Consider the following 14,750-nt stretch of genomic DNA (forward strand, 5'->3'; position numbering starts at 1 on the left):
TCAAGACTCCTGGTCCAGCTGGGCTCCATCTGGGCTCCGGCTTCTTTGCCTGGGACAGGCTGATGACGGTGCGGGGCACTGGTCCACAGCAGTGGGTGCTACGGCTTGTGCCGGCCCTTGAGTGGCTGGATAAGGAGTCTGGTTCCCTTCTCTCGAGCCCATAGCATGGTGCTGGGGGCAGTGGAAGAGGAGGAGCCGCTTGGGCTGGGCTTCCTCACCGGTGGGGATTGGAGGAGGAGCGAGAGTCCGATGGCAAGGGAGGGTAAGGGTTCCAGGCAGGAGGACCCCAGGCCCAGCACACCTGGGCGGCCCAGTTTTCATTTCTCCAGTCTGGCCCCTAAAGATGTTAAGTTTCTGTGACCATCGTTGTTACTGTCACTCGGCAAAAGGTAACCGTCAGCAAGGGTCAGCTGAGGACGGAGGTGATCCTTGTGCCTACCCAGGGTGTGTCCTTGGTGCCCGTGGCTCCACTTAGAGAGGGAGGCAGGTACCCCGACCCGGGCAGGTACCCGTGCCTTCTCTCTTCCCATCCTCGGAGCGTGAGGTTAGAGTCAGAAAGATACTTCCCGTGGACAAAGGATGCCGAGGAAGGGGGAGAGGAGCCAGGGCCAGGAGCCAGATGGTCAGGGCTGGGCCACCCTCTTGTCACCCACTTGGGACAGTGATCTCACGGCACCACCTGCCAATGGGAAGTAGGCCATTCTCAGCCTCACTCTGCCCCCTCCCGAGGCAATGCTGCAGACCTGGTGGCTCAAGCCCCAGACCCCAGAGGTCTTCTGTCCTGCCCTGTCCCTCGCTGGGTTCTCCCTGTGACACTGTCCTATTTGGCCCCACAGGTGACAACATCGTCAGGAAGCAAGTGCTTCTCCTGCCGGTCAGCAGCCGAGCGGGATAAGTGGATGGAGAACCTGCGGCGAGCAGTGCACCCCAACAAGGTAGGCTGCGTCCCCTCTCACCAAAGCCCGGGGATTGCGGTTAGACCCGGAGCAGCACGCAGACTCTGACACCAGGGAGCACAGTGGGATCTCTGGGGTGGGCTGGGTGGGGGCGGGGGCGGGGGCAGCTGATGGGGGTGGGGCCTGAGTGGGCAGTAGGGTTGGGCCCTGGAACAGGGGTTCGAGGTGGCCAGGCCGACTCAGGTGCTGTGGGCCTCTGTCCTCGAAGCTACACCACGGAGGCTGGGCCAGAGAACTGAGAACGGGCTGTTAGGGAGTTGGGTGCTGGTGGCCTTCTGCCTGGACCTCTTGTCTCTCCTCCCCTGGCCGATTCCTGGCCACCCATCCAATTCCAGCTTAGACCTCTGTCCCATCCTCCAGTGAGCACCGCTGGCCCAGCCTGGTGCCTGCTCTGTTCCCACTGCCCTGGGCTTCCCCCATCAGGTTCATGGGCCCCAACTCTAATCACCTGCTTCTGTGTCTGCCCCCCTGGCTGACTGGGCCTGGGCTGAGCCTGGTCACATGACATCACTGCGGAGGGGCCTTAGCAGTGGTCCCCTCTTAAGTGACTTACAGACCAGCAAACTAGAAGGCCTGATACGTAGCACAGTGGCCTGCGGTGCTAACCTCTTACTTGATCTCTCACCATTTGTTCCTATTTTATGGAAAAGGGAGCTGAGTCTCAGATTAAGTCACCTGCCCAAGGTCAGTGAGCTCGTTTGAGGCAGAGCAGAGATCCAGCCTCGTGGCCACCAGACTCCAGAACTCTGTCCCTTCCCCCGCCCCATCCTGTCGGTGCCTGGCCCGTCCCCACACCTAGGGCTCTCCTGGATCTGAGAGCTCCCCCAGCTCTGGCCAGGCGGTGGGCAGGTGGCCGGCCCCTCAGTGACCACGGCTCACCTTGTGCACATGCAGGACAACAGCCGGCGTGTGGAGCACATCCTGAAGCTGTGGGTGATCGAGGCCAAGGACCTGCCGGCCAAGAAGAAGTACCTGTGCGAGCTGTGCCTGGACGATGTGCTCTACGCCCGCACCACGGGCAAGCTCAAGACGGACAACGTCTTCTGGGGCGAGCACTTTGAGTTCCACAACCTGCCGCCCCTGCGCACCGTCACCGTCCACCTGTACCGGGAGACCGACAAGAAGAAGAAGAAGGAGCGCAACAGCTACCTGGGCCTGGTGAGCCTGCCCGCCGCCTCGGTGGCCGGGCGGCAGTTCGTGGAGAAGTGGTACCCAGTGATGACGCCCAACCCCAAGGGCGGCAAGGGCCCCGGACCCATGATCCGCATCAAGGCGCGCTACCAGACCATCAGCATCCTGCCCATGGAGATGTACAAAGAGTTTGCCGAGCACATCACCAACCACTACCTGGGGCTCTGTGCAGCCCTCGAGCCCATCCTGAGCGCCAAGACCAAGGAGGAGATGGCGTCGGCCCTGGTGCACATCCTCCAGAGCACGGGCAAGGTGAAGGTGCGTGTGCCCGTGTCCGGGCCCTGGCGAAGGCCCGGTGACACACGAGGTTACCTGCTGTTCCCTATGTCCAAGGCATGGATTTCAGCCCTGTCGGGGGCACTGACCAGGTGGTCCCCCTGAACCCAAGCGTGGTGTCGTGGAGTGAGGGGTTTCGTTCTTCTGCCTCCACCGCTGCGGCAGATGTGGAGCTGAGGGACGGGATGGCAGCTTGTAGTGAGGAAGTGAGCAGTGACTTTTCAGTCTGTCGTGGACTCCAAGGGCTTCTCCCTGCCACCCTTCTCCCCTCAGTGCAGCAGGAGGAACGGGTTCTGGGAAGCAGGAGACCTGAGCCAGGTCTGGCCTGGGAGCTGTGGCCTTGGACAGGTCACTTTCCTGTTCTGTGCTGGTCCCCTCATTGGGTCCTCGCTCTACAGAGCTCTTCCTCACCCAGCCTGGGCTGAGTACCCCTCCATGAGCCCAGGAAGACCCGGGCGGAAGAGCTGGGGTCCTGCCTCCATGTTCCGAGGAGATCCCAGAGGTCAGCTAAGGGTCAGGAAGGGCTCCTCAGATTATGTGGTCCCCAGAGGCAGCGGAAGCTACTTAAACACCACCCCCTCTCCCATCATCCCTCCTTTGGCCAGCAGGGCCTCCTGGGCCGCAAGCTCAGTTCTGTGTTTGAGGGGCCACGTGTGATGTCAGAGAGGTTCCCAAAGTTGTGCGCACCAGAAACCCTGGCCCACGCTGGCCACCTTGTAGCCTCTTTGCTGGTGGCCCCTGCCCTGCCCTTCAACCTCCCCTGGGCCTCTGACTCCCTGCCTGTCCTCTTCCCTCCCGCAAGTCACGAGGCTGGCTGTGGGTGGGAGGAGGGCCTCTGGAGGGAGGGAGCTCCCATCTGGGCCGTGGCAGCAGGTTTACTCTCCAGCCTCCCTGCAGGGGGGGAAGATGTGGGCCAGGCTGCCTCCTGGGCTCTGCCCATGACCCTGCCTGGGGGACCAGCAGGCTCATCTACTTAACAGCTGCCCTCAGCAGTGAGGGACTGCTGCCCTGGGTTTGCCAGGTGGGCGGTGGTGCCCCGCTTTCCCAACGAAGCCAAGGTCCCTTCTCTCCCCCACTGAGCACTGGCTCACTGCCCCCGAGGCAGCCGGGCAGCCTCTGCCCCTCTCCTTCTCTGCCGCACCACGCAGAGCGAGCCGTGTCTGGTGTGGGAGACTCATCAGAGTCATGGGTAGATAGTGGAGAGGGTGCCCGTCTGTCCTCTCTGGCGTTGATGGTGATGGGGGATGGGGGTTCCCTGGTCACCCAGGCCTGCTCAGGGCCAAGCGGGGATTTGAGTCCAGCTGGTCTGGCCATGGGGCAGGAAGCTCGTGTCCATGTGGCATGCTCTTGCCCAGGCCTGCCTTCCCCGGTCCCGAGACCCAGCTGTGATGTCACCAGGCGCCCCTGCCCTCCGGCAGCCCCCGAGGTGGACAGTGGCGCAGCCTTGGGAAGCAGGGGCTTCTGGCGGCTGCCCGGGCAGCGAGTGTGGAACCCGAGGGTCCTCCCTTCCGGCTGGCCCAGGTCCTCCCTCCTCACTGCCTGCCTCCCCAGGACTTCCTGACTGACCTGATGATGTCAGAGGTGGACCGCTGCGGGGACAATGAGCACCTCATCTTCCGGGAGAACACGCTGGCCACCAAGGCCATCGAGGAGTACCTCAAGTTGGTGGGCCAGAAGTATCTGCAGGACGCGCTAGGTAGGGAGGGTTCGGGCCGGCATGGGCAGACGGTGGGACATGGCCACCAGGTCCTCACTGCCCCTCCCTGCCCTCCCGGTCACAGGCGAGTTCATCAAAGCGCTGTACGAGTCGGACGAGAACTGCGAGGTGGACCCGAGCAAGTGCTCGGCCGGTGACCTCCCTGAGCACCAGGGCAACCTGAAGATGTGCTGTGAACTGGCCTTCTGCAAGATCATCAACTCCTACTGGTCAGTGCTGCCCCGCACTCCCTCCCTGGGCTCAGCTGCCCAGGCCTCCCCACCCATCGTGTGACCGTGCTGTGTCAGTGCCTGCAGTGTGCCGGGTGCGGTGCGAGGCATGGTGTGCCGTCCTCATGCGTACGGCTCAGGGAGGGGCTGCTGCCTGTGCCTGACTTACAGACAAAAGAGCTGAGGCTCACCCAGGAGAGGGCAGGTGGACACGCCTGTGGCCTCACACAGCTTCAGAGAGGTGGCTCTGGGATGGGAACCCCTCTGCCTGACTCCGCAAGTCTTGGCCCTTTTTGGGTTCTCCGATGTGAGGGAGTGTTCCAGACCACGCAGGACACGGTGTGTGCCGCGTGGAGGGTTGGGAGCAGCGGCAGTCCACTGCACGTGTTCATTAGCGAGCGCCCCCTGTGCCTGGTGCTGTTGTAGGTGCTGAGGCTGCACAGGGAGCGAGACTGGCAAGGCCCGGCTCGGGCACCCCCCTGGGGTGGCTGGTGATTGGGCCCAGCTAGGGCTCGTGTGGTGCCTGGACTGTAGGGACAGAAAAGAAAGGATGGGGGTCTAAGGAGAACGTAGTTCTGCAGCCCCGAGAGAAGGAGCGGGGCGTGCGGACGGGCTGTTCAGAGAGGACCACAGTCGGGGCCAGGATTGGTGCGTGAGCCACGGCCTGCAGGGCACCTGCTTTCTCCCAGGTCGGTGTGGTGCCAGCTGACTGCAGGGTACAGCCTTGCTAATGGTGAGGCAGGCGTAACTCCAGGGCGGGGACGTGCTGCCAGTGCCGAGCACGGGTTATTTTCACACTGCACGGGCTGCTCAGATTTTCTCCCGTCACGGGTCCAGCTCAGGACCTGCGTCCCCCTCCCCACCCCCAGCGATACTTGACTCCTCTCTTTGGTCACACTTCTTCCCTTTCTCCTTTAAGGCTCATGCCCGGCTCCCTCTGTGGCCTGCCTAGGTCAGCTCACCCTCTTGGGCATCCTCTGTCCCAGCCCTGATCCCATCAGAGTGGGATTGTGCTTGCGTGTAAATCTGCTTCCTGCACATGCTGGGAGCACCAGGCTGGTGGAGCCCCAGCTCAGGGCTGGGCACACCAAAGGGCCCCGTGATTGCTCAGCAAAGAGGCCTGCTAGGCGAGAGGATGGTCAGAACCAGCGGGGCCAGTGCCCCCTGCACCCCCCTTTGCTCCTGGGCTCACCTGGGACCAGCCTGGCCCTTCGGGCTAGGTCACGTGACCCATGGCACTGAGGGGGCGGGGCGGTGACCTGGGAGCCTTGAACTCTGAGGGAACACACTTCCTGCCCTGGGCCAGGCTGTTTTCACTCTGCCCTGCTATTCCCAGGGCAGTGGGTGTGGCACTCAGGGAAACATCGTGGACAATGATTTTCCATTTCCTCCTTCTGGTGTTTGTCAGAGACCCAGAGGCACCTCTCAGTTCTGGGTGCCATGGGTAGATGTCATCACTCAGTGCCTGGCCCTGCTCCCCTTGCCCTTCCTGAGCACTCGCTCTGCCCGCCCTGTGCTGCCTCAGCTCCCCCAGCAGCCCTGTCCGGTGGGTGATGGATAGGGGGATGGATGATGGGTGGATGATAGAATGGTGATGGGCAGCAGGGCCAGCTCATAGCTATCAGGGTCGGAGCTCAGGGTTCCATCGGACCCAGAACCAGGTCCCTGCTCTGCACCCACCTGTCCTGGCGCCCTGCCTAACCACCAGGCCCACTCTTGTCTATTCCTGCCCAGTGTCTTCCCACGGGAGCTGAAAGAGGTGTTCGCCTCCTGGCGGCAAGAGTGCAGCAGCCGCGGCCGGCCGGACATCAGCGAGCGGCTCATCAGTGCCTCCCTGTTTCTGCGCTTCCTCTGCCCGGCCATCATGTCGCCCTCGCTCTTCAACCTGCTGCAGGAGTACCCCGATGACCGCACTGCCCGCACCCTCACCCTCATCGCCAAGGTTACCCAGAACCTGGCCAACTTCGCCAAGTGAGTGTTGTGTCCCCGGCGGGCAGGAGCCCACGGGGGCGGGCCATGGGTGTGTCTTCCTCGGAGCTGGGCTGCGCAATGGGCCCTGCTTTTGTCCCCGTCCTGCTCAGTCCTCCCTCTCCCCCTTTTCAGAATGAAGTCCCCTCCACACCCCGTCCTCCCTCCCTACCAAAGGTACATGCCATTTTGGTGTGTTTCCTTAATTTTCAGAGGTGAGAAGCCAAGATGTTTTTTCCTTCAGCATTTTCAAATGAACATTTAATCATAAGGATTCTCCCATGTGCTTAACATCCATAAGCCTCATTTTGAAACGAATGACTAATATGCCTTCAGGGAGGAGGGCCCATATTTCCTTAGCCCAGCCCCTGAGCCGGCACGCGGGCTGTTTCACACTGTCCTTGTGTAATGCTGTCAAGGATGTCCTTGCTCGTCGAGCACGTCGGTGTTTGGACTACACCTTAGAGCAGTGATGGCGAACCTTTTGAGCTCGGCGTGTCAGCATTTTGAAAAACCCTAACTTAACTCTGGTGCCATGTCACATATAGAAATTTTTTGATATTTGCAACCATAGTAAAACAAAGACTTATATTTTTGATATTTATTTTATATATTTAAATGCCATTTAACAAAGAAAAATCAACCAAAAAAATGAGTTCGCGTGTCACCTCTGACACGCGTGTCATAGGTTCGCCATCACTGCCTAGAGCGAGGGGGCAGAAATGGGAGGGCTGGTCATCCAGTCGCCAGTTCCGGGCCCCTCTGTGCTGGGCTCGGAGTCACGCCTGGTCCCAGCCCTTCGACAGGGGAGGGCGACAGAGGTGCATACGGTCTCTCAGGAGGGCCTTCAGCTTGCTGGGGAGAGGAGACAGAGAGACTTCCCCAGACACGTGCCCCCCAGCTGAGCGATGGGAGCAGAGGCAGGGCAGCTCCTGGGAGGGCCGTGTGCTATAGGGACAAGGCACCCTGGCATTCCTGAATCTCCAAGTGACAGGCAGGGAGAAGTGGGAGACGAGACTCAGGAGGACGCAGGGACCTGAAGGCCAGGAGGGGCTTTAAGCATGGGGGGGGCGGAGGGGTGGCCCTTGTCTGTTCTGGGTCCTAAAAAGGTCAGCTTGACAGCAGTGGGGAGGGGGTTGGAGGGAGTGGGACTGGCACCTGAGAGACCTCAGCAGAGTACAGCTGTGTTTCTGGCAAAGGGGAATTGGGGTTTGGAGAGGCGATGCAGGAGGCAGGGGCTGCAAGGTCAAGGGGTGATGAGAAGACAAAGTCAGTGGCCTTGCCGGGTGGGAGGGTGGAGATGACGGGACAGGCTCTGGCCCAGCTCTCTGGTGGACCTGGGTTTCCACTTGGGACAGGGAGTCTGGGAGGAGGGCATGGGCTTGGGGTGACGGTGATGACTTCAGACTTGGCCAGGCTGGGTGCGAGGGGAGATGCTATGGACACACGTCTGCAGGCTCAGCAGAGAGGCCTGGCTGAGCATAGATTGGGAATCATCTGCCCACCAGGCCTTGGAAACCTGGAGGGAAAGAGGAAGGAGATTGTGACCGGCAGTGAAAGGGGAATGGGGTCCACAGAACATTCCAGGTCCTGTGAGAAGGGGTCCTCAGGGTCCCCGAGGAACGAGGGCCCTGAGTCATAGCAGATCGGCTGGCTGGTGGATTAGTGGCCACAGTGGGTGAGGAGGGATGGCAGCTGAGGGCGGGTATCTCCGAGAAGGAGGGTTCCTGGGTGAGCCTGGTTTTCAGGCCGTCCGCGGACCTGGGTCGCTCACCCCGCCTGCTCTCCCTCCAGGTTTGGCAGCAAAGAGGAGTACATGTCGTTCATGAACCAGTTCCTGGAGCACGAGTGGACCAACATGCAGCGCTTCCTGCTGGAGATCTCCAACCCGGAGACCATCTCCAACACGGCCGGCTTCGAGGGCTACATCGACCTGGGCCGCGAGCTGTCCAGCCTGCACGCGCTGCTCTGGGAGGCCGTCAGCCAGCTGGAGCAGGTGCCTGTCCTGTCCCGCGGGCAGGGTGCGGGCAGAGGGCTCTCCTGTGGGTGCAGACCAGCAGCCTGCCCAGGTGCTGGGCTCACACTTCCCACTCAGCCCCGAGGCACACGCTGGGATCTCTGGGGCCCGCTTCCCTGGTGGGGGTGCCATGCTCGCTCGCCAGCACCTGCGGGCCGGGCGCCCATCCTGGGTACTGGGGCTTTGGCTGTGTCTCTGCACACTCGGCACTGAGAGGGCGGATTGCACGTATGAAGGTGTGTTCCCTACCAGTGAGAAATGTGGTCAGATTGAGCTCTTTCTGTGAATGTCCTTGCTCTGGGTGTTAAGGGCACCATAAGAAAAAGACCGAGTATGCTCCGCTATACCTTTAAGCGCCAGGCAGGAAGTTACAAACCTTCCTACAAACCTTCCCACAATTGCCCTTGGCCGTCAAGTCAGTGGAAATGGTTGTTGCCCAGAAACCCCTGAGATGGCTGCAGCCACCGGAGTGTGCTCTCTGCCACCCGGGGCTCCCCGCCCCACCCCCAGCAGCTCTGCCCACAGTGGACAGGTTGTTGGCAGCAAGGGCTGTACCTGCCACCGTCGACCTCCAGGATATTTGTTGCTTCCTGGGGCTCCGAGAGACCCCCTTACAAAAGCAGTTCCTGCTGCACCAGGGCTGGGAGGCTCCCGCTCCTGTCCTGTTTCTCAGAGGGGACCACACAGGCGCTCAGGGCTGCAGCCTCTGGATGTATCCGCGTGTGTCAGGTGCACACGCAAGCACAGAGCTCTTTTCCTGGTTGGAGTGTGCTAAAGGGAGAACGTAGGTGTGCACTGCAGTGTGTGTGTCTCACACACTCTGTGTGGGACGTCTGCTCCGCGGGCTCACTGCCCCCTGTTGCCGGACACTCGGGTTAGTCCAGCTTTTCACCACCAACAGATGCTGATGCAGTCGTTTCTGCTCAGCTTTGTCCACTGCCCTTTTGGCTGCGAGAGACACGGAGGGGAATGGGAACCAAGGCCAGTCACCCCAGTGCCTCCACTTCCTGAGCCCCTGTGCCAGCCCCATATCTGCACATGGTCAGCAGCCATCACAGCTGACAGTGCTGCAGCAGGACTGAAACGGAGCGCTCTGCCTCCCGAGTCTCTGCTCTGTTGATGACAACACGAGTTTTCACATTTTCTTTCTGCACAAAGTCCTACCTGGAAGCCAGTGGCTAAGCAGGTGAAGGCAGGTCCCCTTCCCTCAGCTCGGCCCACAGCCGGCATCCTTAGCACCGTCATCTTAACCATGGCAATGAGGTGCTGCCTCTGCCTGGCCCTCAACTTGTTAATCCCACCATGTGCCTGCTCTGTGCCTGGACCATGTCCCCTGGGCCTCGGGTATTGATGGGTCAGGCCCCGCCCACCCTCTGGAGGAGGTGATGTGGGAGGGGCTGTCCCAGAAGCCTCTCAGATGGGGAGGTGTGGGTGCGAAAAGTTCTGAATTCCTCGTGGGTTTTCCTCCCCGGAGGCAAAGGTAGGGTGAACTTGGGTCAAAGGCTAGGACTGGGTCAGCATTTCTCCTTGTGGGCCTCACACCTTCATCTCAGAAATATTTGGGAAGCTGGTAAATATGTAATTTGCACAGTCCTTGGCTCCCCCCGCCCGCCAACCTCTGACCTGCTGGATCTGACTGGTAGGAGAGAGGTCTGCATTTCCGGCTGATGCCTCAGGAGTTTTAAACCACCATGGCTGCAGCTAGCTCACTTGGCCTCTCCAGGTGGCCCCAGCAGGTCACATCTGCCTCTTCGTGTGTCTTCACAGAGCATCGTATCCAAACTGGGGCCCCTGCCTCGAATCCTGAGGGACGTCCACACGGCACTGAGCACCCCGGGCAGTGGGCAGCTCCCAGGGACAAATGACCTGGCCTCCACGCCTGGCTCTGGCAGCAGCAGCATCTCGGCCGGGCTGCAGAAGATGGTGATCGAGAATGATCTCTCTGGGTAAGAGCCCCAAGTGTGCTGGGCGTTGTGGGGTGCACGTGCAAAGTGCAACCCACCTGCATGCAGTCTCAGCTGGGCAGGAGGAGGCCGACGCAGGTGTTTATAAAACAAGCTGGTGAGCCTGGAAATGTGTTGTGCAGGCCCTCAGTAGTGAGCCTCCATTTAGGAAAAATCCGGGAAGGCTGCCTGGATGAGGTGGTGCTATAGTTTTGAGCTTTTTAGCATTTTAGTAGTTTTGAGCATTTTCATTGATGGAAAAAGCATTCTGGGTAGAGGGACTAACACAAAGGCAACAATGTTCTGTTGAAGAACAATTATTGGTCCCAAATACCTCCAGGTCGTCTAGGTGTGTCAAACATACCAGTTCTCCTGGTATTTGCTAGGCCCAGTCGGAATCTCCAAAAGTGGTGCGCAGGGTTGTGTGTTCAGCAGGAGTTTGGGTAACTATGAGGCTTTGAGGCTGGGAGCTCAGGCCTGACCCTCACTCTAAGCCCTCAGCCCTGGGGCAAAACGCACACTTCGTGGAGGAAGAGGGACACGTTCTCTAATATTGACATCAAAATGAGGCTATTCCTTTAAAACAGAGGTGTTTCTATTGACCCCTCTATGCCTCCGTCGTACACTCCCCTCCATACCAGGGGCCGCCTTGGGCCAGCTGGTGAGGATGTGGCTGGGCCAGCAGAGTTGGGAGCAGGTCTCCCCTGAAGGTGGTGGCAGTGGCGGGTTTTTAAGTGGATGAGGGTGTGGGGCACAGGACTGGAGGCCAGATGCCACTTCTCAGGTCCCTCTGAGTCTTGGGGTTCATTTATACAACCTGCCTAGTGAGGCAAGTCTTCGTTCAGGTGGGCACTCACCTTGGCTGAGAGATGGCCGGATGCATGGCTTTGAGGAGACCTGACCAGGTGGCTGCTGGTGTGGGTTTCTCCCAGCTCCACTGCCGCCTTGGCCACGTCTTCTCAGCCCACAAGGGCTGTCGAGTGGTCACAGCCTGCCCTGCCGAAGCCCACCAGTTGGTGCTTGGCGCTTCCTCTCTCCGTTCCAGGCTAAGCCAACTCTTACTCCCCTTCCAAGCTCATGTCAAACCCTAAAGTCCTTGCTGCCTCCAGCCCCCTCAGAGCCCTTTTCACCCCCACGGCCTTCCCTCCCAAGCCTGGCTGGCCCCCCTCCATCTTGCCGTCTTCCACGGGGCCACATTCGGGGAGGGGAGTGGAAGAGGCTGAAGACCCGGGGAGGGCACAGCCTGCCACTGCAGGGGCAGTCCCTCCGCGCGTGAGTCATGCCTGGAGGATCCTCTTCTGATTCCGTGTTTTTAGCAGGAACGCCAGCCCCCGCCTGCCTGTCAGTCAGTCAGGGGGTGTGGCAGCAGGAGGCTGGGCAGGGGAGGCTTCAGCAGGCCCCCACCTCGGTCTCAGGCTGATCAGGAACAAGAAGGAAGAGGCAGAGAGAGCCCTAGTGGCTTTGACGTCGGCTTCCTCTGTGCAGGACCCTGGGGAGCAGAGAGCCACTGCCTTGTGGGTTGGGTTCAGCTAAGGGAAATTTCCGGAACGCCCTGGCCTCGCTACCCATCATCCCCAGATGCAGCTGGTCTGCCACTAGCAGGCTGGCCCCTGGCACAGGTTCTGTGCAGGAGCTGCCACCTCGGCCAGCCAGTCCACGGTGGCTTCCGCTGGGGTCGGCTGCCCAGGCTGTGGGTTTTGCATCTGGGCCCCAGGACTCTCCGATTCTTGCTGCCCCGGCACCTCCCCTCCCTTTCCCACCCCCCCTCTCCTCCCCCAGCCTTGGCTCCGGCCGCCAGGCCCGGCAGCTTGGCGGGGGCTCTCGGTTTGGACCCGCCTTGGCCGCACTCACAGTTCTTCTCTTCCCCCTTCTTTCCCTGTGTGTGCTTGTCTCCCTGCAGTCTGATAGATTTCACCCGGTTACCGTCTCCAACCCCCGAAAACAAGGACTTGTTTTTTGTCACAAGGTCCTCCGGGGTCCAGCCATCACCTGCCCGCAGCTCGAGTTACTCGGAAGCCAACGAGCCTGATCTTCAGATGGCCAACGGTGGCAAGAGCCTGTCCATGGTGGACCTCCAAGACGCCCGCACGCTGGATGGGGAGGCGGGCTCCCCAGCGGGCCCCGACGCTCTCACCACCGACGGGCAGATGCCTGCAGCTCAGCTGGTGGCTGGGTGGCCAGCCCGGGCAGCCCCCGTGAGCCTGGCAGGGCTGGCCACGGTGCGGCGGGCAGGCCAGACGCCGACCACACCGGGCACCTCCGAGGGAGCACCAGGCCGGCCCCAGCTGTTGGCACCGCTCTCTTTCCAGAACCCTGTGTACCAGATGGCGGCTGGCCTGCCGCTGTCGCCCCGCGGCCTTGGCGACTCCGGCTCCGAGGGCCACAGCTCCCTGAGCTCCCACAGCAACAGTGAGGAGCTGGCAGCCGCCGCCAAGCTGGGAAGTTTCAGCAGCGCTGCTGAGGAGCTCGGGCGGCGGCCGGGGGAGCTGGCACGGCGGCAGATGTCACTGACTGAAAAGGGCGGGCAGCCCACGGTGCCACGGCAGAACAGTGCCGGCCCCCAGCGCCGGATCGACCAGCCGCCGCCGCCACCCCCACCGCCACCTCCTGCACCCCGTGGCCGGACACCGCCCACCCTGCTGAGCACCCTGCAGTACCCTCGGCCCTCGAGCGGGACCCTGGCGTCGGCCTCACCCGACTGGGCTGGCCCCGGAGCCCGGCTGCGGCAGCAGTCCTCCTCCTCCAAGGGCGACAGCCCCGAGCTGAAGCCTCGAGCGGTGCACAAGCAGGTCAGTGTGCAGGTGGAGGGCAGGCGTGAGGGTGGTCCTCCCCAGGCCATGCTGCTCCTCCCGGTCATTTCATCTCCCGCACCCAGCTGCCATCCCATGCTGATGATGCCACATTCAGCCCCAGCCCACCACATGCACCTCTCCTCTCCCCGGCCCTGCTGGCCTCTGCCTCAGTCCTGTGAACCAGGGACACTGCAGCCTCCAGGTCCCTCTGCCCGTTTCCCCCGAGACAGCTGGGGTCAGGGAGAGAGGGAGGGGTCAGACCATCTTCAGTTCTAAGCCTGTTGATGCCCTGCCCAGGGTAGGACTTGACCTGTGACCTGCTCGGAGCTGGCCTCCTGAGCTCAGCTGCCCCGCGTGCTTCCTGTCACCCAGGGGCTGCACGCAGTACGTGGAACTGTCCTGCTTTGGGTAGAGCGCCTGGTCTTCCCGGGCCGCTCCCCCTTCTCACCTGGGCGCTTGACTCTGCCCCAGGCTGCCAGCTGGGAGCTGGAGCCTCCTCGGTCAGGGGCTGCTGCCTCAGTAGGTGCCCGGTCAGCTGAAGGTCCCTTCCCTTCTCCCGTGCCTCTGAGCCACATGTTCTCATGGCTCTCCGGGTGCTACTCCCACCTCCTACCCTCCCCCTGCCGCCCGCCAGCCCTCACAGCTGTGTTTCATTGTAGGGCCCTTCACCTGTGAGCCCTAATGCCCTGGACCGCACAGCTGCTTGGCTCTTGACCATGAACGCACAGTTGTTAGAAGACGAGGGACTGGGCCCAGATCCCCCCCACAGGGATAGGCTAAGGAGTAAGGAGGAGCTCAGCCAAGCAGAAAAGGTAACGCTGGACCCTGTCAGTTCGGGACAGGGAGGGGCTGCGTCCCTTGGCAGCTGGCAGGATTCTCCCCCCTGGAGACCTGAGTGAGGGGGCACTGCTTGCTCCTGCAAATGGCCAGGCCCCTCTCAACCCCTGGTTTCCTGTGAGGACAGCAGCCAGTGGGATCTGGAAGAGCAGCAGGAGGGTTTAGGTTAGACCTGAGGTTTCCCACACGGGCTGCACGTGAGACTCAGCTGGGACTTGGGGGTTGAGGGTGCCAAAGAGGTGCATGGAGACCCTGAGGGAGCCTCGTGCATGTGGCGGTGGAGGCATGCGTCCCCGAGACAGCTGGGAGGGTGCCCCAGCCAGGCCCCCTCCACTCCGGGCTGTGCCTGCCCAAGGCCTGGCTCTTTCCCAGTCCCCTTCTCCTCCGGGCGGAAAAGTGGTTCTAAAATACCCACGTTCCACCCACCACACACATCTGGCCCTTGGTGGGCAGTGGGGCGCCTCCCATTCTCCCAGTGGTGTGATGGCTGCCCTGGATCCATGGCTGGTTCGAGGCCAGAGCCCAGGTCTACCCGTGCGAGGCCCCCAGGCAGCAGTCACTCCCCCTCGCACTCTCAGCCCCAGGAAAGCCTGTGGCAGCCTCAGGCAGGGCCGTGGAGTCAGGCGGCAGCTCCCTCTCTGGCCTAGGGCGAGGTCCATGTCCATGCTGCATGCCGCCCCCTCCCCGTGGCCCACCGCATCCACCTGCTTTCTCCATAATTACGTGAGGGGGTCATGGGGCACCGTGCTCCGAGAGCCACTGCTTGGCTGGGGAGCAAGGAGGGCCAGCCTCTCCCCAGGCTCTCTGCGTGGACCGGGGCAGGCTCGGTGCCTTTCTGAAGCTC

The 14,750-nt window shown here is 61.6% G+C and overlaps 1 protein-coding gene across 9 annotated transcripts in view; it reads left to right on the top strand.

Moving 5' to 3' along the window:
* The window catches only part of DAB2IP (DAB2 interacting protein), a 76,263-nt gene that overhangs the window by 51,797 nt on the left and 9,716 nt on the right, over positions 1–14,750 (top strand). For 6 of the 9 annotated variants that reach the window (XM_006091120.2, XM_023755956.1, XM_023755952.1 and 3 more), the window contains exons 3-11: positions 837–935; positions 1,851–2,405; positions 3,975–4,119; positions 4,205–4,349; positions 6,084–6,320; positions 8,112–8,313; positions 10,102–10,280; positions 12,178–13,066; positions 13,729–13,881. In XM_006091120.2, coding sequence (XP_006091182.1) covers positions 837–935; positions 1,851–2,405; positions 3,975–4,119; positions 4,205–4,349; positions 6,084–6,320; positions 8,112–8,313; positions 10,102–10,280; positions 12,178–13,066; positions 13,729–13,881 — 2,604 coding nt within the window. The remainder of the gene's footprint in view (positions 1–836; positions 936–1,850; positions 2,406–3,974; positions 4,120–4,204; positions 4,350–6,083; positions 6,321–8,111; positions 8,314–10,101; positions 10,281–12,177; positions 13,067–13,728; positions 13,882–14,750) is intronic. The other 3 variants (XM_023755951.1, XM_023755954.1, XM_023755953.1) reach the window with 2 other exon arrangements.

The sequence above is a fragment of the Myotis lucifugus genome, unplaced genomic scaffold (assembly GCF_000147115.1).
Source record: "Myotis lucifugus unplaced genomic scaffold, Myoluc2.0 scaffold_87, whole genome shotgun sequence".
NCBI classification, from domain to species: Eukaryota; Metazoa; Chordata; class Mammalia; order Chiroptera; family Vespertilionidae; genus Myotis; species Myotis lucifugus.